Raw genomic sequence first — 22,367 nt, forward strand, 5'->3', positions numbered from 1 at the left:
CAAAAGTCCCGTTACATTCATTACAAAAGTCCCGTGACATTCATTACAAATTCCCGTGACATTCATTACAAAAGTCCTGTTACATCCATTACAAAAGTCCTGTTACATCCATTACAAAAGGCCCGTTACATTCATTACAAAAGTCCCGTTACATTCATTACAAAAGTCCCGTGACATTCATTACAAAAGTCCCGTTACATTCATTACAAAAGTCCTGTTACATTCATTACAACAGTCCCGTTACATTCATTACAAAAGTCCCGTTACATTCATTACAAAAGTCCTGTTACATTCATTACAAAAGTCCTGTTACATTCATTACAAAAGTCCTGTTACATTCATTACAAAAGTCCCGTGACATTCATTACAAAAGTCCCGTGACATTCATTACAAAAGTCCTGTTACATTCATTACAAAAGTCCCGTGACATTCATTACAAAAGTCCCTTGACATTAATTACAAAAGTCCCGTGACATTCATTACAAAAGTCCCGTTACATTCATTACAAAAGTCCCGTGACGTTCATTACAAAAGTCCCGTTACATTCATTACAAAAGTCCTGTTACATTCATTACAAAGTCCCATTACATTCATTACAAAAGTCCTGTTACATTCATTACAAAAGTCCTCTTACATTCATTACAAAAGTCCTCTTACATTCATTACAAAAGTCCCGTGACATTCATTACAAAAGTCCCGTGACATTCATTACAAAAGTCCTGTTACATTCATTACAAAAGTCCCGTGACATTCATTACAAAAGTCCCTTGACATTAATTACAAAAGTCCCGTGACATTCATTACAAAAGTCCCGTTACATTCATTACAAAAGTCCCGTGACATTCATTACAAAAGTCCCGTTACATTCATTACAAAAGTCCTGTTACATTCATTACAAAGTCCCGTTACATTCATTACAAAAGTCCTGTTACATTCATTACAAAAGTCCTGTTACATTCATTACAGAAGTCCCGTTACATTCATTACAGAAGTCCCGTTACATTCATTACAAAAGTCCTCTTACATCCATTACAAAAGTCCTGTTACATCCATTACAAAAGGCCCGTTACATTCATTACAAAAGTCCCGTGACATTCATTACAAAAGTCCCGTGACGTTCATTACAAAAGTCCTGTTACATTCATTACAAAAGTCCCGTGACATTCATTACAAAAGTCCCTTGACATTCATTTCAAAAGTCCCATGACATTCATTACAAAAGTCCCGATACATTCATTACAAAAGTCCCGTGACATTCATTACAAAAGTCCCGTTACATTCATTACAAAAGTCCTGTTACATTCATTACAAAGTCCCGTTACATTCATTACAAAAGTCCTGTTACATTCATTACAAAAGTCCTGTTACATTCATTACAAAAGTCCCGTTACATTCATTACAAAAGTCCTGTTACATTCATTACAAAAGTCCTGTTACATTCATTACAAAAGTCCCGTTACATTCATTACAAAAGTCCCGTTACATTCATTACAAAAGTCCCGTTACATTCATTACAAAAGGCCCGTTACATTCATTACAAAAGTCCCGTGACATTCATTACAAAAGTCCCATTACATTCATTACAAAAGTCCTGTTACATTCATTACAAAAGTCCCGTTACATTCATTACAAAAGTCCCGTTACATTCATTACAAAAGTCCTGTTACATTCATTACAAAAGTCCTGTTACATTCATTACAAAGTCCCGTTACATTCATTACAAAAGTCCTGTTACATTCATTACAAACGTCCTGTTACATTCATTACAAAAGTCCCATGACATTCATTACAATAGTCCCATGACATTCATAACAAAAGTCCCTTGACATTCATAACAAAAGTCCCGTGACATTCATTACAAAAGTCCCGTGACATTCATTACAAAAGTCCCGTTACATTCATTACAAAAGACCTGTTACATTCATTACAAAGTCCCGTTACATTCATTACAAAAGTCCTGTTACATTCATTACAAAAGTCCTGTTACATTCATTACAAAATTCCCGTTACATTCATTACAAAAGTCCTGTTACATTCATTGCAAAAGTCCCGTTACATTCATTACAAAAGTCCCGTTACATTCATTACAAAAGTCCTGTTACATTCATTACAAAAGTCCCGTTACATTCATTACAAAAGTCCCGTGACATTCATTACAAAAGTCCCGTGACATTCATTACAAAAGTCCCGTGACATTCATTACAAAAGTCCTGTTACATTCATTAAAAAGTCCCGTGACATTCATTACAAAAGTCCTGTTACATTCATTACAAATGTCCTGTTACATCCATTACAAAACTCCTGTTACATCCATTACAAAAGTCCTGTTACATTCATTACAAAAGTCCCGTTACATTCATTACAAAAGTCCCGTTACATTCATTACAAAAGTCCTGTTACATCCATTACAAAAGTCCCGTGACATTCGTTACAAAAGTCCCGTGACATTCGTTACAAAAGTCCCGTGACATTCATTACAAAAGTCCTGTTACATCCATTACAAAAGTCCCGTTACATCCATTACAAAAGTCCTGTTACATCCATTACAAAAGTCCCGTTACATTCATTACAAAAGTCCCGGGACATTCATTACAAAAGTCCCGTGACATTCAATACAAAATTCCTGTTACATTCGTTACAAAAGTCCTGTTACATCCCTTACAAAAGTCCCGTTACATTCATTACAAAAGTCCTGTTACATCCATTACAAAAGTCCCGTGACATTCGTTACAAAAGTCCCGTGACATTCATTACAAAAGTCCTGTTACATCCATTACAAAAGTCCTGTTACATCCATTACAAAAGGCCCGTTACATTCATTACAAAAGTCCCGTTACATTCATTACAAAAGTCCCGTGACATTCATTACAAAAGTCCCATTACATTCATTACAAAAGTCCTGTTACATTCATTACAAAAGTCCCGTTACATTCATTACAAAAGTCCTGTTACATTCATTACAAAAGTCCTGTTACATTCATTACAAAAGTCCTGTTACATTCATTACAAAAGTCCCGTGACATTCATTACAAAAGTCCTGTTACATTCATTACAAAAGTCCTGTTACATTCATTACAAAAGTCCTGTTACATTCATTACAAAAGTCCCGTGACGTTCATTACAAAAGTCCCGTGACATTCATTACAAAAGTCCTGTTACATTCATTACAAAAGTCCCGTGACATTCATTACAAAAGTCCCTTGACATTCATTACAAAAGTCCCGTGACATTCATTACAAAAGTCCCGATACATTCATTACAAAAGTCCCGTGACATTCATTACAAAAGTCCTGTTACATTCATTACGAAGTCCCGTTACATTCATTACAAAAGTCCTGTTACATTCATTACAAAAGTCCTGTTACATTCATTACAAAAGTCCCATTACATTCATTACAAAAGTCCTGTTACATTCATTACAAAAGTCCTGTTACATTCATTACAAAAGTCCCGTTACATTCATTACAAAAGTCCCGTTACATTCATTACAAAAGTCCTGTTACATTCATTACAAAAGTCCCGTTACATTCATTACAAAAGTCCCGTTACATTCATTACAAAAGTATCGTGACATTCATTACAAAAGTCCCGTTACATTCATTACAAAAGTCCCGTTACATTCATTACAAAAGTCCCGTGACACTCATTACAAAAGTCCCGTACATTCATTACAAAAGTCCGTTACATTCATTACAAAAGTCCGTTACATTCATTACTTCAAAAGTCCCGTTACATTCATTACAAAAGTCCCGTTACATTCATTACAAAAGTCCAGTTACATTCATTACAAAAGTCCCGTGACATTCATTACAAATTCCCGTGACATTCATTACAAAAGTCCTGTTACATCCATTACAAAAGTCCTGTTACATCCATTACAAAAGGCCCGTTACATTCATTAGAAAAGTCCCGTTACATTCATTACAAAAGTCCCGTGACATTCATTACAAAAGTCCCATTACATTCATTACAAAAGTCCCGTTACATTCATTACAAAAGTCCTGTTACATTCATTACAAAAGTCCCGTTACATTCATTACAAAAGTCCCGTTACATTCATTACAAAAGTCCTGTTACATTCATTACAAAAGTCCTGTTACATTCATTACAAAAGTCCTGTTACATTCATTACAAAAGTCCCGTGACATTCATTACAAAAGTCCCGTGACATTCATTACAAAAGTTCTGTTACATTCATTACAAAAGTCCCGTGACATTCATTACAAAAGTCCCTTGACATTAATTACAAAAGTCCCGTGACATTCATTACAAAAGTCCCGTTACATTCATTACAAAAGTCCCGTGACATTCATTACAAAAGTCCCTTGACATTAATTACAAAAGTCCCGTGACATTCATTACAAAAGTCCCGTTACATTCATTACAAAAGTCCCGTTACATTCATTACAAAAGTCCTGTTACATTCATTTCAAAGTCCCGTTACATTCATTACAAAAGTCCTGTTACATTCATTACAAAAGTCCTGTTACATTCATTACAAAAGTCCTGTTACATTCATTACAAAAGTCCCGTGACATTCATTACAAAAGTCCCGTGACATTCATTACAAAAGTCCCGTTACATTCATTACAAAAGTCCCGTGACATTCATTACAAAAGTCCCTTGACATTAATTACAAAAGTCCCGTGACATTCATTACAAAAGTCCCGTTACATTCATTACAAAAGTCCCGTGACATTCATTACAAAAGTCCCGTTACATTCATTACAAAAGTCCCGTTACATTCATTACAAAAGTCCAGTTACATTCATTACAAAAGTCCTGTTACATTCATTACAAAAGTCCTGTTACATTCATTACAGAAGTCCCGTTACATTCATTACAAAAGTCCCGTTACATCCATTACAAAAGTCCTGTTACATCCATTACAAAAGGCCCGTTACATTCATTACAAAAGTCCCGTTACATTCATTACAAAAGTCCCGTGACATTCATTACAAAAGTCCCGTGACATTCATTACAAAAGTCCTGTTACATTCATTACAAACGTCCTGTTACATTCATTACAAAAGTCCCATGACATTCATTACAAAAGTCCCTTGACATTCATTACAAAAGTCCCTTGACATTCATTACAAAAGTCCCGTGACATTCATTACAAAAGTCCCGTTACATTCATTACAAAAGTCCCGTGACATTCATTACAAAAGTCCCGTTACATTCATTACAAAAGACCTGTTACATTCATTACAAAGTCCCGTTACATTCATTACAAAAGTCCTGTTACATTCATTACAAAAGTCCTGTTACATTCATTATAAAATTCCCGTTACATTCATTACAAAAGTCCTGTTACATTCATTGCAAAAGTCCCGTTACATTCATTACAAAAGTCCCGTGACATTCATTACAAAAGTCCTGTTACATTCATTACAAAAGTCCCGTGACATTCATTACAAAAGTCTCGTGACATTCATTACAAAAGTCCCGTGACATTCATTACAAAAGTCCTGTTACATTCATTACAAAAGTCCCGTGACATTCATTACTAAAGTCCTGTTACATTCATTACAAAAGTCCCGTGACATTCATTACAAATGTCCTGTTACATCCATTACAAAAGTCCTGTTACATTCATTACAAAAGTCCCGTGACATTCATTACAAAAGTCCTGTGACATTCATTACAAAAGTCCTGTTACATTCATTACAAAAGTCCTGTTACATTCATTACAAAAGTCCCGTGACATTCATTACAAAAGTCCCGTGACATTCATTACAAAAGTCCCGTGACATTCATTACAAAAGTCCTGTTACATTCATTACAAAAGTCCCGTGACATTCATTACAAAAGACCCGTGACATTCATTACTAAAGTCCTGTTACATTCATTACAAAAGTCCCGTGACATTCATTACAAATGTCCTGTTACATCCATTACAAAACTCCTGTTACATCCATTACAAAAGTCCCGTTACATTCATTACAAAAGTCCTGTTACATCCATTACAAAAGTCCCGTGACATTCATTACAAAAGTCCCGTTACATTCATTACAAAAGACCCGTTACATTCATTACAAAAGTCCCGTGACATTCATTACAAAAGTCCTGTTACATCCATTACAAAAGTCCTGTTACATTCATTACAAAACTCCCGTGACATTCATTACAAAAGTCCCGTGACATTCATTACAAAAGTCCTGTTACATTCATTACAAAAGTCCCGTGACATCCATTACAAAAGTCCCATGACATCCATTACAAAAGTCCCGTGACATTCATTACAAAAGTCCCGTTACATTCATTACAAAAGTCCCATTACATCCATTACAAAAGTCCCATGACATTCATTACAAAAGTCCTGTTACATCCATTACAAAAGTCCCGTGACATTCATTACAAAAGTCCTGTTACATTCATTACAAAAGTCCTGTTACATCCATTACAAAAGTCCCGTGACATTCATTACAAAAGTCCCGTGACATTCATTACAAAAGTCCTGAGAGATTCAATAATGTGATCCTGTTTGGTTATTTCTAGAATAACTAGGAACAGGAAATAATAATGTCTTCAGTTTATTGGGTGATTGTTATGCATTAACCCTTTCGTTACCAACCTGGCTGAAGCCGGCTCTGAGTACAAATGTCTTGTCTTCATAAGTTTTGAATTGAAATCTTCCACCAAACCTTAGTCACAATTTATGTTCCTAACAGTAGCTTAAAGATAATTAAGTTATTTTACTAAATTCTTTGTGATATTTAAAGTAATTGAAAGAAACACAAAGCATCTCAAAATAAATCCAGTAACGAAAGGGTTAATTATCACTCATTTTGCCACTACAATGTAGCTTAGTCAATGCTGCTTAAATATTTTTTTTCAGAAATAGTTCTTTAATGTTCAGAAAGTTTTGCATCCTTGATTATTCATATAAACACAAAGCCACAATTAATAGGGGGTAGGCAGAATCAGTTGTGCTGATCTACTAAATATCTGCTACTTTATCATTTCAGGGAGATAAAAGACTAAGTCAGACTTTGTGGGGTTTCAACGTAAATATAACAGAACTAAATGAAAGGCTTTAGTTGTTCTGCCACTTTCCTGCTTTTAATGCTTCAAATTGGTGTTTCCTTCAGTTTGTTTCAATAAAGGGTAATTGTTAATTATTCCTCCTACAATTATTTAACTTGCAAATGTTTTTATTTTTACAGGAAATACAAGAAGCCATCAAAAACTGGAAGCAATTTTACTGATCCTGCCGAATTAAGAAGCAGTAAAAAAGTGGACGACAAAGGCATTGACATGAGCAATGTAAAAGCTGTAAGTTCCATCTTGCTACATAACATTCCCTATTTTGCTTTTATTTTCTTAAATGTAAGAAATTTGTAGTCTGAGATTGTTCAAATATATATTTTTATCGATACTGTTTATTTGTGCAACTTATGAGGTTGAACATATTGCCTTCAAGTGGAACTGGGATATTCGTTAGTGTGACTGAAGCAAATTCAGGAACAAAAAAATTATTTGCAATTGCAAAACTAAACACTGACTTGTTTGAAATTAATCGCTGTCAGTGCAATGTGAGAAGCAGTCGTGCTGACGCCACACCAGCACCATGTACAGAACACTTATACTGGTGCCCTGTAATCGCATAAGTGGCACTTGTGTCAGCACCACATAAATATCACCCAGCACACTCTGTAAAGTGGTTGGCACTAGGAAGGGCATCTGGCTGTAGAAACTTTGCCAGAACAAACTCTGAGAACTAATTACTCCAAGTTCCAAACAGAAAAGAGTAGTGAATTACCATTTTATGGGATGTGTGGCAAAAAATTAAATGGTTTCACATATTGTGAACGAGTGTAGCAAAATTAGCTGAAAAGGAATACAAAAGGTGACATGGTAACATAGTGCCATCTGTTCATTGGAAATTGTGTGAAAAGTACAATCTTGAAATGACATTGAAATTATATAAGATCTTGTGGAATTTTTCAATCTTGTGTGAATCAGGGATTACTGCCCTGTGATCTGCCCTGTAGTTGATAAAATGAGGATGGAAACCAAAATCATAAATATTCTTTTGTACTCTAGGCACAAGGTCTGAAATTTTGGGGGAGGGGACCAGTCAATTAGATCGACCCTAGTACACAACTGGAACTTACTTTATCGACTCCAAAAGGATGAAAGGCAAAGTTGACCTTGGCAGAATTTGAACTCAGAAGACAGATGGAATACCGCTAAGCATTTTGCCCAGCATGCTAATGCTTCTGCCAGCTCGCCGCCTTCAAAATCATAAATATTGCTATACCTGGGAAACTATGAGTGGATGATGAAGAACTGGAAAATATTGAGAAGTGCAAGCCACTAAAAAATGAGGTTTCACAAATGTGGTTAATGGAGAAAGTAATTGTTATCTCAGTAGTTGTAGGGGTACTGGGAACATTAACAACTAGATTTGAGAAAGTTGTTGGAGAATTAGGGACTGACGTGAGGGTAGAACATACTCAGAAAACTGCTTTGCTGCATTATGAGATCTAGGAAACACAACTAGATGTCATAATGCAGGGAAACAGTTACATAACCAAACACCTGAGTCTAGAGAACTAAATTGCATGGAAACGATTGTAGGGATTTCAAATAAATGTCCAACTGCACTCAAAACTCGTATATGTATTATGTATATCATCATCATCATCCATTGTCAAAGCCAGCATGGGTTGGATGGTTTGACCAGGGCTGTCAAGCTGGAAGACTGCACCAGGATCCAGTCTGATTTGGCATAGTTTCTATTGCTGGATACCCTTCCAACAACATCCACTCCGAAAATGTAATGGATGCTTTTATGTGCCACCAGTGTGGGTACCATTGTGCAACACCAGTATCTGCCACAACTGCAATTTTACTTGGCTTGATGGGTCTTCTTCTCAAGCAAGACATAATGCCAATGGCCTTTGTCATTTATCATTACCTCTGTGAGACCCAACACTTGAAGGATGCTTTTTACATGCTACCACCATGGGTACCAGCTACCTGACACCAGCATCAGCTGCAACTACAATCTCCCTTGGATTCGTGGGTCTTCTCCAGCACAGCATATCACCAACGGTCTCAGTCACTTGCCATTGCCTTTGTGAAGCCCAAAGTTCAAAGAACATGCTTCACTACATCATCTTGTGTCTTCTTGGGTCTTCTTCTTTCACAGGTTCCCTCCACAGCTAGAGATCAGCACTTCTCTACACAGCTGCTTTCATCCACACACATCACATGACCATACCAGCACAGCTGTCTCTTTTGCGCACCACATCTGATGCCTCTTATGCCTAAGTTTTCTCTCAAGATGCTTACACTCTGTCAAACATGCACACTGATATTTCACATCCAGTGAAGCATACTGACTTTATTTCTTTCATTCCTGCACATGCCCTAGGCTGTCACAGCCCATGTTTCTCTGCTGTGTAGCATAACTGTTTGCACATAGGCATCATATAATCTGCCTTTCACTTTGAGGGAGAGGCCCTTTGTTGCCAGCAGTGGTAAGAGCTCTCTGAACTTTGCCCAGCCTAATTTTATTCTCACAGCCATGCTCTTGGTGCATCCACCTCCACTACTAACATGGTCACCTAGATAACAGAAGCTATCTACTACCTCTAGCTTACCCCCACTGGCAGTTGATGGAGTCTATTTCCTGTATATTTTCGGTGTTTATTCTACCTGTGCATCTTCCACACACAAAAGCTATTTTCCCTTTTAACTTTCCTCTGATATTGCTGCACCTTTTATGTGTCCAAAGCTTACATCAGGTGCATCTTATGGCGTTTCTACCTACACCTTTTCTACAGATCGAGCAGAGCCATCTACCTGAAGGGATTTGTGATTTGTCTGCCTTCCTACTTACTAAAACTTTGGTTTTTGCTAGGTTAACTTTAAGGTCCTTCGATTCTAGACCTTGCTTCCATATCTGAAACTTTTTCTCTACTTCTGGTAGTGATTCATCTATAAGAACAAGATCATCAGCTTAGTGGAACTCCCAGGAGCAGCCTGTCTTAAATTCATCTGTTATTGCCTGGAGGACTATGATGAAGAGGGAACTGAGCACCAATCCTTAATGAACCCCTACTTGTACCCTGAATTCTTTGCTGTACTCATTGCCAACCCTCACCTTACTAGTAGCATCCATGCACATGGCTTGTACAGCTTTCATCAACCATCCTTCTATCCCTAGTTTCCGCATTGACCACTAGATAATGGATTGGGAGACCCTGTCAAAGGCTTTCTCCAAGTCAACAAAAGCCAAGTACAGAGGTTTAGCTTTGACTACGCATTTCTCCTGCAGCTGCCCTTCCAGAAATATAGCATCAATCAGTTGTGCTCCTGCCTGGCATAAAACCAAACTGAATCTCATCTAGACTAACTCTCTTCCTAATTAGTTGGACTAAGACCCTCTCTGTAACTTTCATCACCTGATCCAACCTTTGTAGCAATTGACCATGGTACTGCTGTACCAGTCATTGGGTATGACTCCTTTGTGAATCACCTGATTTACGATGTGGGTGACAAGACTATAACCCACACTGCCTGATATTTTAAGCACCTCAACAGTGACTCCTGATGGGCCAGTGGCTTTCTCTGTCTTCATATCCTTAATTGCTTTATCTACCAAGGTACTGTCAATTCGGGTAGCTGGTTCCTCAATTGGGTTAACATTTGGCAAACTCTCCTCCTCCCATTCATTCTCCACATTCAGCAGTCTTTCATAATGGCTTCTCCAAGCCTCTTTCTTTGCAGAATCATTAAATGCAAGTGCGCCATCATCCAGGTGAACACATTTCTCTCCTATGACATCACAATTTTCTCTCACACAATTCAAAACACTTCAAGTCTTTGGTACTTTCATCACTGCACATCAGCAAACTTAATTTCTGCTTCTTTCCTGGCTAGATATACCTGTCTCTTAGCTCTAATGACCTTGTCTACAGCATCATTCCACCACCATATCACCCTAAGTCTGGATAGGACTTTGCACCAGCCACAGATTTGGTCTGTGGCACTCGGCAAGCTGTCCCACAGGAATTCCCAGTTGTCCTCTATGTCACAACTTTGTAGTTCCTCTTCCTTCTCATCAAATTCTTCAATTAGGATGTCCTTGAATCTCTGACCACATGAAGGGTGCTTAAAACCCTTTCCTTACCATATTTCTGTTGAGATGCTCTGTCTCTTTCAATTAATTTTAAATATAACAAGGAATTTAGTAAAATAACTTATTTATCATTAAGCTAGTGTTAGGAACACAAATTGTGACTAAGGTTTGGTGGAAGATTTTAATTCAAAATTTATGAAAACAAGACAATTGTACTACAGAGCCAGAGGTAGTTTCATCTGGGTTGGTATCAAAAGGGTTAAGCTCCCAAATCCTTCTTCTCCAGGTTGGTCTGCTTCTTGGCCTGGAGTCTAAAGTCACTAATGACTAGTCTATGCTGGGAAGGGTACATTCTTCACCAGGGCGGGCCTCTCTATTTAGGAGCAACCCTGCATCTCACTGTCTGGTGAGAATGTATTCAACCTGGCTACTATAGTCACCTGATTGGTAGGTTATCAGGTGGTTGGCTGGTTTCCTGAAGTTGGTATTACAGATCAATAGGTTATTCGCATCACAGAACTCCAGTAGCTTTGTCCCCTCTTTGTTTCAGGAACCAATTCCGTGGCCCCCATGTACACTATGAAGATACCAGGCTGCCGCCTGACATGTCCATTGAAATCCCCAGCTACAAAGATGAGGTCATTGTCACTTGTCTTTAAGGTAGCTTGCAGAAGCAGATCATAAAAGTGGTCTTTTTGTTCATTTGGTAGGGAGAGGGACAGGTAATTGTTGCTATACCATTCTGCAAAACTAGCCTGAACTTAACTACCTCTATTGCTCACTTTAACTACCTCTATGACTTTATCCACCCATTTCTATGCAAGAAGTATGTGCAGACCACCCACCCCATCACTGTTACCTCCCCAGAAGATCTTACATACATGCATTCATACACACATGTATACGTACAGCCATACATATGTTAGTAGAAAGCTCCAATATAAGAATAACATTGATCATGAAAGCAGTCTATCATGGACCAGCTGCCAGATTACTGCCTCCCACTTGGAAAGGTATGCATTTGCAATCCAGGAACAGGAAGTATCAACCAAGTATTTGATGCACAAAAGGGATAGAGATGCAGGAAAAACAACAAAATGTGACAACCCATGCAGACTTTGTGGAGTTAACATCGAAGATATCACCCACATCATAAACAATTGTCCGAAAATGTCATCACAGTAATATCTACTGATGACACATGATGTTGTAACTAGAACACTCTATAATGAAATCCATCAGAAGGATATCCCCTTGGACAAAGAAATATGAACTCACAGTATGGTAGAAGCCATAGCAACTCATAATATAAAAAAGCAATCCTGGTGGAATGTACAAGTGAAGACCTCAATAAGATGTAAGCACAATAAATCTGATCTAATGATTTGGGATAGAGAAGAGAAACTATGGAAATTAGCTGCTCAGTGGATGTTAACATAAAGCGGAACATCAGTGAAAAAGAGAATACCTTGGCTGAACTGTTGAGAAATCTACTGTTACTCTATCCAGATTACAAGTTCAAGTTTATACCCGTAATTATTGGCACCCTGCCAGATTTAACATGTTGCCTAAATACCAATCTTGAGAAATTAGGCTTCTTAAAACCAGAAAGGAGAAAACTAATTCAAAGATTACAGATCCAATCCGTCACTGGAACTGTAAAAATCTGTGAAACTTTGCAGAAGTTTATCATTTAAATATATATGAGCTTGTGTCTAGATATGCAGGTATATGCATGAGAAGACATACATAAAGCAAAACATACAAATCTCCACATAAACATACATGCAAACAAAAATACCCTGTTCTTGAGGTTGATGTTGAAATTCCAATGAAGGAGTCTTGGATCTGAAGTTAGAAACCAGCTCTTTTGTCTATTTGCAAGAAATCTTGAAATAAAACTGAATAATGACATACCTCCCTCCCTCCCTCTCTTTCTTTCCTTCCTTCCTTCCTCCCCACTCCCTCCCTTCCTTCCTTCCCTCCCTCCCTCCCTTCCTTCCTCCCTCCCTTCCTTCCTTCCCTCCCTTCCTTCCTCCCTTCCCTCCCTCCCTTCCTTCCCTCCCTCCCTTCCTTCCTCCCTCCCCTCCTTCCTTCCTTCCTTCCTTCCTTCCTTCCTCCTTCCTTCCTTCCTTCCTTCCCTTTCTTTCCAGATATGAAATTGTTTATGTTATCTACATCCCAAAGATGGAGCCTTGTATCTTTGTTGGAAACCAGTTCCTTCCTCAATGGAAGATCTATAATAATTAAAAGAGAGAAGAATCATACATTCATCTTTTGCAAGTTTGTGTTGCCTGTAGAAAAAAAACACCAAGTGCTGCAATCATCAGTGGAGTGGCGTGCTTCACCGAGATTTTGGCCCCTTATGCTCAGTATCTCTGCACACGGTGGGCCCACAACAGCTGGACGTATTGCGTTGTAACCGGACTCATTTTGGTCTTATACGCTTTCACAAACCTCCTTGTCTCTACGTTGAAACACATACATAAAAATCACTATATGTATTGTATATATAGCTATGGTTGTTTGTTGAGGTTTGTGTTCTGTTGTATTGACTTGCACTTCAAATTCACACGTTTTTAATGAAAACTTGTTAGTTACTATTGTGATAACAGTCCCTGTCTGTCTGTTTCTCTATCTATTTACCTATCTCTTTATTCATCTATCTTTCTCTCTCTCACACCTTTTCTCCTCCCCTTCTTTTATTCAAAGTGAAAGTCTTTTTTAAAGTCTATTGCATTTTCTGTGTTGAAAGACACAGAAACACACACAAACAACCAAAAAAAACTATATATATTTTAAAACTTGTTAATTATAATCTTTCTCACCTTCTATCTGTCTATTTCACTATCTATCTTTCTCATGCACACACACACACACACACACATTCTCTCTCTCTCTTATTCTCATGCACACATTATTCCTCTCTCAACAACTTTTTCTGCCCACCTGCTTCTAAAAATACAATGTGATATATATTTTGATTCCCCCCCCCCATCTTCTCCTACCCCCTTTATAGATATTGTGATGGACAGAGAGACACAGAGGTTGGCTTTTCTTTTATAATATATAATAATATTACATTGTCAGCCTTCCTACTTACTAAGACTTTGGTTTTTGCTAGGTTAATCCTAAGGCCCTTTGATTCTAGACCTTGCTTCCACACCCTAAACATCATCTCTAATTCTGGCAGTGACTTGGCTATTAGATTAAGGTCGTCAGCATAGATAAGCACCCAGGGGCTCCCTGTCTTGAATTCCTGTGTTATTGCCTGGAAGACTATAATCAATAAGATGGAGCTGAGGACTGATCCTTGGTGAACCCCTACTTCTACTCGGAATTCTTCACTATACTCATTGCCAACCCTCACTTTAATGGTAGTGTCCCTGTACAAGGCTTGTGCAGCTCTTACCAACCACTCATCTATCCCCAGTTTCCATATTGACCACCAGATAAGTGATCAGGGGACCCTGTCAAAGGCTTTTCCAAGTCAACAGAAGCCATGTACACAGGTTTATCTTTGGCTAGGTATTTATCCTGCAGCTGCTTTACCAGAAATATAGCATCATTGGTACTTCTGCCTGACAAAACCAAACTGCATCTCATCTAGGCTAACTCTCTCCCTAATTAGTTGGGCTATGACCCTCTCTGTAACTTTCATCACCTAATCCAATAATTTGATACCCCTGTAGTTATTTCTATCTAAAGCATCACCTTTCCCCTTGTAGTAGTTGACTATGGTGCTGCTACACCAGTCATTGGGTATGACTCCTTCATGAACTACCTGATTTATGATGCCGGTGACAAGACCATAACCCACACTGCCAGATATTTTAAGCATCTCAGCAGTGATTCCTGATGGGCAAAGTGCTTTCCCTATTTTCATATCCTTAATTGTTTTATCTACCTGGGTACTGTCAATTCAGGTAGCTGGACCCTCTGCTGGGTCAACTCTTAACAGACTCTCCTCCTCCCACTCATTCTCCACATTCAGCAGTCTTTCATAATGGCATCTCCAAGCCTCTTTCTTTGCAGACTCATTTAAAGCAAGTGTACCATCATCCATGCAGACACATTTCTTTCCTATGACATCACGGTTTTCTCTCACACACCACCTTGCAATCCGAAATACTTCAGTTCTTTGTTCCTCACGTCACTGAACATTAGCAAACTTCTTTTCTGCTACTCCCTTATACATGCTCCGATGGATGTGTAATGTCAGTGTGCATACTCGACAGAGTGTTAGTACCTTGAGAGAAATGTTGGACCTAAGAAGCATCAGCTGTGGTGTGCAAGAGAGACGATTGCGCTGGTGTGGTCATGTGGCGAGAATGGATGAAGATAGGTGTGTGAAAAAGTGCCAATCCCTAGCAGTTGAGGGAACCCGTGGAAGAGGTAGACCCAGGAAAACCTGGGCAATGACCAGCGTCCGAGACCTTTGGAAATATGCTGTGCATGAGAAGACCAGGCAGGACAAGTGAGTCCAGCCCACTTATGCATACCTTTCCTCCCTTGGATACACAAAGACCTGTTGAGGCAAGCGAAGTCGAAATCGGACCACATCCGACGACAGGCACCCGTGCCAACCCCACTTCATTGGACACTAAACTCTGCTTGTGAAGACCTGTTGGGGCAAGTGAAATCAGAATCGAAATTGAACCAATCCTATGGCTGGCACCCAGCAGTTGCCAGGACCGCTGGACTGACTCCCATGCAGGTGGCAAGTGAATAAACACCATTTCGACCCTGTGCTTGAGGAGATCCATTGAGTCAAGTAAGCGCTATCCGAATCGTGGCCGATGCCAGCGTCGTCTCGACTGGCTTCTGTGCTGGTGGCACGTAAGAAGCACCATCCGAATTGTGGTCTATGCCAGTGCTGCCTCGACTGGCTTCCATGCCGGTGGCACATAAAAAGCACTAACCGATCATGGCCATTTCCAGCCTCCCCTGGCACTTGTGCCAGTGACACGTAAAAAGTACCCACTACACTCACAGAGTGGTTGGCGTTAGGAAGAGCATCCAGCTATAGAAACACTGCCAGATCAAACCGGAGCCTGGTGCAGCCTCCTGGCTTCCCAAACCCCGGTTGAACCATTCAACCCTTGCTAGCATGGAAAACAGGCGTTAAACGATGATGACATACATGCATATATATATATATATATACATACACACACACACACATATATACATACATACAAGTGTTTTTTATTCTCTCTCTGTTTATTTCCTCGTGTTTCTTTTGTTGAAGAGCATAAGCTCGAAATATAAAAGACTTTTTCACTTTCTTGAATGTCAAACCAATACACCTGCTTGTTGTTTATATACCTGTCTTCATCTTTTGTTTTTCTGTAAATTTCAACTGTGTGTGTGTGAAGAAGGGTGGGGAAAAATAATTTCTGTTAGATGTTTCAAAGTATTAATTTCCAAGAGGAGATATGACACCTGCTTGTATATGCCCTTTATTGTATATGCCCTTTATTGTATATGCCCTTTATTGTATATGCCCTTTATTGTATATGCCCTTTATTGTATATGCCCTTTATTGTATATGCCCTTTATTGTATATGTCCTTTATTGTAAAATTTGTTTTATAACGAGCATTTCATTTCTTCAGGATTGATAAGATTGGCCGTGATTAAAGAATCAAAATGTTTTAAAAAGCATTATTCAGAGCAACATTGTCTTATTTGATTTTTCAGCAACCCAATATATACTCAAACACAGGAGTGGACAACCAATCATATGAACCAGATGTATAAATATTTCCACCAACAGAGACGGTAGATTTACACCCAACAGGATTCTAAAATTGTCTTCTTCACTCAAATTATGGAGTTTATAAAGAATTACAAATATATTATTGAACAATAATCATCACATTTTGAACTTTTTTTTACACCTGATTTCAAATATTTTTATGCAAATCATTTTCCTACAGTCAGAATATTGACTACTTTACACACACACACACACACCACACACACACACACACACACCACACACACACACACTCACTCTCACACACGCACACACTCTCACACACACACTCACACACACTGCCTCATATATATTTATATACATGTGTGTGTGTGTATATATATATATATATATATATATATATAGATATATACCCATATTTATATGTGTATATATGTAAAAATGTATGTGTGTGTGTGTGTGTGTGTGTGTGTGTGTGTGCATACATAGCAGTGTGTGTTTGGGTTTGGCAACTGTGTAATGGAATTCCTGCCAGTGTTTTACACTGTATCTGAATGGATGTGAAGTCAATGTCAGTTCTTAGTTCTTCATGCAATCACAATATTGTGACTTTCTAATATTCTTAAACATGCTCTATATGCAGATTAAAACCTTAATGGAATGGGTGGGGGGATCGTTTCTAATTTGTCTCCTATGTAATTTGATATTGCTGTGTGTTATCTAGAGCTAATGCTCAAACATTTTCACTAACATTCAGTTAAGTGTGAACTATTAGCAGAATCACCTATCATGCTTTCCCACTCACTTGGACACACAGACAGATGCTTTTCTAAAGAAATAAAACTTAGTTATTTCTTTTTTAAAGCTTGTTTCTACTTTAGTAATAAATAAATCAGGATATTAATTGAAGTGATTTAGAATGTCATTATGTGTGTGTGTGTGTGTGTACATATCTCAGAAAATAATAAATAGATAATTTAGAACAACTAGCACATGAATTTTATACATAAATCTGATGAGTTGATATTTTTGCAATATTAGTATGTATCATTACACATTATGTAATAATAATATAACAATAATCTTTTGATGAAAAATCAAAGAAACAATCATAAAATTATGTAATAAAATGAACTGCTCACTCCATTGTTCTTCTCGTTAATGATAATATTTGAGAAGTCAACCATATGGAATATGCTCTTTAAGGTGTAGGAAGAAATGCTGCATTTTTTCTTCTTTCTAAACATTTCAAATTTCAGTTGCTGATGAAATAAGGGATGTTTATTATATAAATAGATAAGTCCATTATGGAAACATATGTACAATGGTTATTTAAAGAAATCCTTTCAAATATTATATTCTATTAGATGCATCTACAAATATATGTATTCACACACACACATACACACACACACACACACATATTAATTAAAGACACAATTGTGTGCCAGTTTAATCTGTTTAATTACAAATTTATTATATTTAGTTATTAGCTTTTTGTAGTTGGTTTGAAATAATAAAATTTCGAAACCCATCTTCATCATTTCCAGACCTGCAAACTCACGTAATCGAGATTTAGCATTTGTGTTGCTCCTTGAATATGAAGTGTAACGACTCATGTGGAAAGTGAAAAGTCTTTAGTGGAAAAGTTTACCAAAATTTAACCATTCTATAAGAAAGAATCCATTTGTATTCTTGAAGATGTGACTCTGATGTTCTTGAAATGTTAAATCTGGATGTAGGAACTTTTTTGTTCCAAACTGACAAGAAACTGATTTGAAAATAGGAAAAACAATGAGAAAGGTAAAACTGAAAATGGTCAAATTTTTAACAAATCATTTTAAAAGAAAAGCTGTCCACCAGACAGACAATATATACATGTGTGTGTGTGTGTGTAGTTTACAGATCCAATAGAGTTAGAATCAACCAAAAAAGTACTCCATTCAATAAATATCAATTTAAATACACAATCAAAATAGCTGTTTTTTTCTTATTTTCTTTCTATCCAGCATCCTTGTCTTTAGAATATAACACTTAAACATTTCCTTGTCTCTAGGCTAAACTGATAATAACCATTCCCACTTCTGTATTTTACTTATGAATGCATTTTCAATAATACATGGTTAGTAAAAACCTATTTCATGTTTACAAACAAATAATTTTTTCTTATTGATGACAGTGTTCTTCATCCCTGGGTCTTCAGATTTGATAGGTGCTAAGATCTTGTCCTTATTATGTACAATTCTTGATACAGTTGTCCGACTCATTCCAAAAGACCGTGCAATTGCTACCACTTTTTCACCTTTTTCATGGCATTCTATCATATCCAGTTTATCTTCCAGCATTATAGCATGATGCTTAGCACTTATTCTATGAATTGTCTTAGGAGCCATGGGGGCAAAAAAATAAAGTCACAAATGAATGAGAATGTGAAAGTAGCTGATAAACAGACGTAGACAAATCTGAATTGAAAACAATCACAGGAATCACGAGTGACAACGATGCCTAATGATAGATATTGGAACTACAGGGCAACATGAGATCCAAAAGACCAATAAGACAACACAGCTGATTTCATGATTTCATTCACTAAGCTACGCTACTTTATGGTGTGTATCTTAACATTTACTATACGTATTTTAATATGATTCTATATGCTTTTATTCTTGTTTATTGTACAGTAACGTGATTTTATGTGCCTTTAATGGTTTTCTAGTGATTTTACGATTCCAATATTTGTGGCGGACAGACGTGAAATCGAGCGAAATGACTTGACTTGATTTTTATTTTTCCACCGAGAACAACTTAAATTGAAATGACTTAAGCTGAGGTACGCCTCTATGTGTATGTGTGTGTGTGTGTTTATATATGTATATATATAAATTAACTATTGATTAACCATCTTCTCACACCGTCTCTGATGAAGGGATATAATAAATATCCTAGAAACAGCTGTAAGACCTTCTATTTATAAATGTTCTAAAATCTTCAGTCTTGGTATTTTATCTCACTACAGGAAAAAAAAAGTTTTTATATATACATGCTGATATATGACCTACATTGGACCCTTTATTCACATAATCACCAAACCTAGAACTCAACTATGGTCTGTCCATAACACTTATTCAGCATTACCTGACACCATTACCTCTCAAAACTCATATATATATATATATATAACTTTGATAGGTTTTGGCCAGTATAGGCCCAGGCCATGTCTAACTCAGTAGCACCACCTGGTGAAGTTTTTTAGTCATATATGGGGCATCTTGGCCCCCTCTAGCAAAGAGTTATTATTGTTGGAGACATATCTGAGTGTAGGAGGTTGGTCCAGGATTTTTTGAAGAAATTCGTCCAGTGTACATTTGAATTTTATGGGATCCATTTCTGTTTTGATGTATTTTGGTATTAAAGAGAACTAGACTGATTGAGGTAAAGTTATTGTGACGTAATGTTGCTATGTGTACCGAGTTCGATTTTTGTAGTGGGCAGATAGCATGGGGGGCCAAGTCTTGGATGGATTTTAGAATTGATGCCAACATCATTTGTGCAATATTGATGGAATATTTTCCACATAACACAAATGATGTAGCACTCCCGGCGGGGTTGGAGAGATTGAGATTTTTTAGTTGAGCCAAATAATCACTGCTTCTCCTGCAGTCTCTCTTGTCATTGACCTTTGGAGTGCTTCTATTGTCATGAGTTACTTTGCATGGCGGCACCACAGTGAGTAACAGTAGTAAAGGGGGGGGGGGGTCAGGCAAAAGTAGAGAAGGGAAGGATAATGGTGTAGGCATCTCTAGACCGGATAGTTTTCAGAATCCAGGAGCACATCTTGCTGGCCAAATCAACCTTGCTGTTTACGTGAGAACCCCAGCTTAGATTATTATCAACAATTACTCCAAGATCTCTGATATTATGCATATATATATATATACACGCACACATATATATATTATGGAGATGTACTTGCATAGCAAGTGACCTGATCTGAGATTCTGTGCTGAAACAAAAACAATTGTAGCATGGAAGGTGTTTGTAAGCCATTTAAAAACACACAAAACCATTAGATTCACTTCAACATTTAAATTGAATTTGCCAAAATATTTTTGTTGCTTTGAAAATTGCAACCTGTTCACTGACAAAATTCCGTGCTGCATCTGAGAAAGTAACAGTTCATGAACTAACCGTTACTGTCAGTGAACAGGTTGCAGTTTCAAAGTGACGAAAATATTTTAACAAATTAAATGTTGAAGTGAATCTAACGGTTTTTGTGTGTTTTTAAATCACTTACAAACACCTTCCACACTGCAATTGTCATACACACACACACACACACACATAATATAAAGGTTAGAAGAGGGCACCTTATGAGATTACCTTTGGTTTCATGTCCATAAAGCTGAGCGGACATGAGACCCAAGGTAATCTCATAAACCAGCCTATTCTAACTTTTATATTATAAACTCCTCTATAACATAGAGTCTGCTTCTTTTTTATTTTTGTTCTACCAACAATATAAGAAAGTAAAGGGTAAGAAGTAAATGTGTGTGTGTGTGTGTGTGTGTGTGTTAGGCAGTTAAATGTGATTGCAGGTCATGGAGTGATCATCAGTTTGCACCAATAAAACGCTTAGCATTACAGCTCTGTTACCAGCCACAACATTTAACTTCCCATAAATTATAATACTACCCTAATACTTTAGAGTGTCCTTCTTTTTCCGATATATGAACTACTAATATGTGTTTGTGTGTGAGAGGGGGTGTTTGTGTTTAATCAGTATGCATCAGTTTGTGAACAAAAATTCTAAAATGTATTTTTTTACCTTATTAAATAATTACTTAACATAATTTGTATAAATATTCATTACTTAATTGATATCAAGGTTAAAAATGACCTTCAGGAAAACTGACTTTGATATTTCCAGTTTTTGTAAATCCTACGAGAAAATAAAATCTGTGGTATTTCTTCTTGTGATTTTTGTACTTTTGTTTTCTTTCTGAAACTAACAAAAAATAAGCAATCGATATTTGGTACTGCATATCATCATCATCATCATGATCAACATTTAACATCCATTGTCCATATGGGTATGGATTGGATAGTTTGACCAGGGCTGGTAAGCAGAGTGACTGCACCAGACTCCAGTCTGATCTGGTAGGATTTCTACAGCTGGATGCCCTTCCTTATGCCAACCAATCCAAGAGTGTAATGAACACTTTTTGGTGCCTCCAGCATGGGTGCCAGCCGCATCAGACCAGTATCTGCCATGGATATCTGCCAATGATTTCACTTGGCTTCATGGATCTTCTCAAGAATGACATAATACCAAACGTCTCGGTCATTGCTTCTGTGTAATTTTGAAACAATTAAAGAAGCAAAAAAATGAAAAAAAACTTTTATATATGTATATATATAGACAATAAATTTGAAGTATACAAATAAACAAAAACAATAAGGTACACTTTTGTCATAACAGAGAAGATATAGACTTGTACACACGGAACCCCAGTAAAAGAGAGAGAAAAAAAAGAGTAATTCTACGTAGTAG

At 37.2% G+C, this 22,367-nt stretch overlaps 1 protein-coding gene and 1 long non-coding RNA gene across 2 annotated transcripts in view; both read left to right on the top strand.

The window, feature by feature from the left end:
* LOC115213503 (mucin-like protein) overlaps positions 1-17,159 on the top strand; it is a 144,616-nt gene extending 127,457 nt beyond the window's left edge. The window contains exons 28-29 of the mRNA XM_036503530.1: positions 7,170-7,278; positions 16,798-17,159. Coding sequence (XP_036359423.1) covers positions 7,170-7,278; positions 16,798-16,857 — 169 coding nt within the window. The 3' untranslated portion in view covers positions 16,858-17,159. The remainder of the gene's footprint in view (positions 1-7,169; positions 7,279-16,797) is intronic.
* Positions 17,160-17,258: 99 nt separating this feature from the next.
* Positions 17,259-19,700, top strand: LOC118763789. The gene is made up of 2 exons (XR_004999531.1): positions 17,259-17,293; positions 18,715-19,700. It is a non-coding gene; the product is annotated as an uncharacterized LOC118763789 (long non-coding RNA).
* Positions 19,701-22,367: the final 2,667 nt, after the last annotated feature.

This window comes from Octopus sinensis, linkage group LG6 (genome assembly GCF_006345805.1).
Source record: "Octopus sinensis linkage group LG6, ASM634580v1, whole genome shotgun sequence".
Taxonomy (NCBI): domain Eukaryota; kingdom Metazoa; phylum Mollusca; class Cephalopoda; order Octopoda; family Octopodidae; genus Octopus; species Octopus sinensis.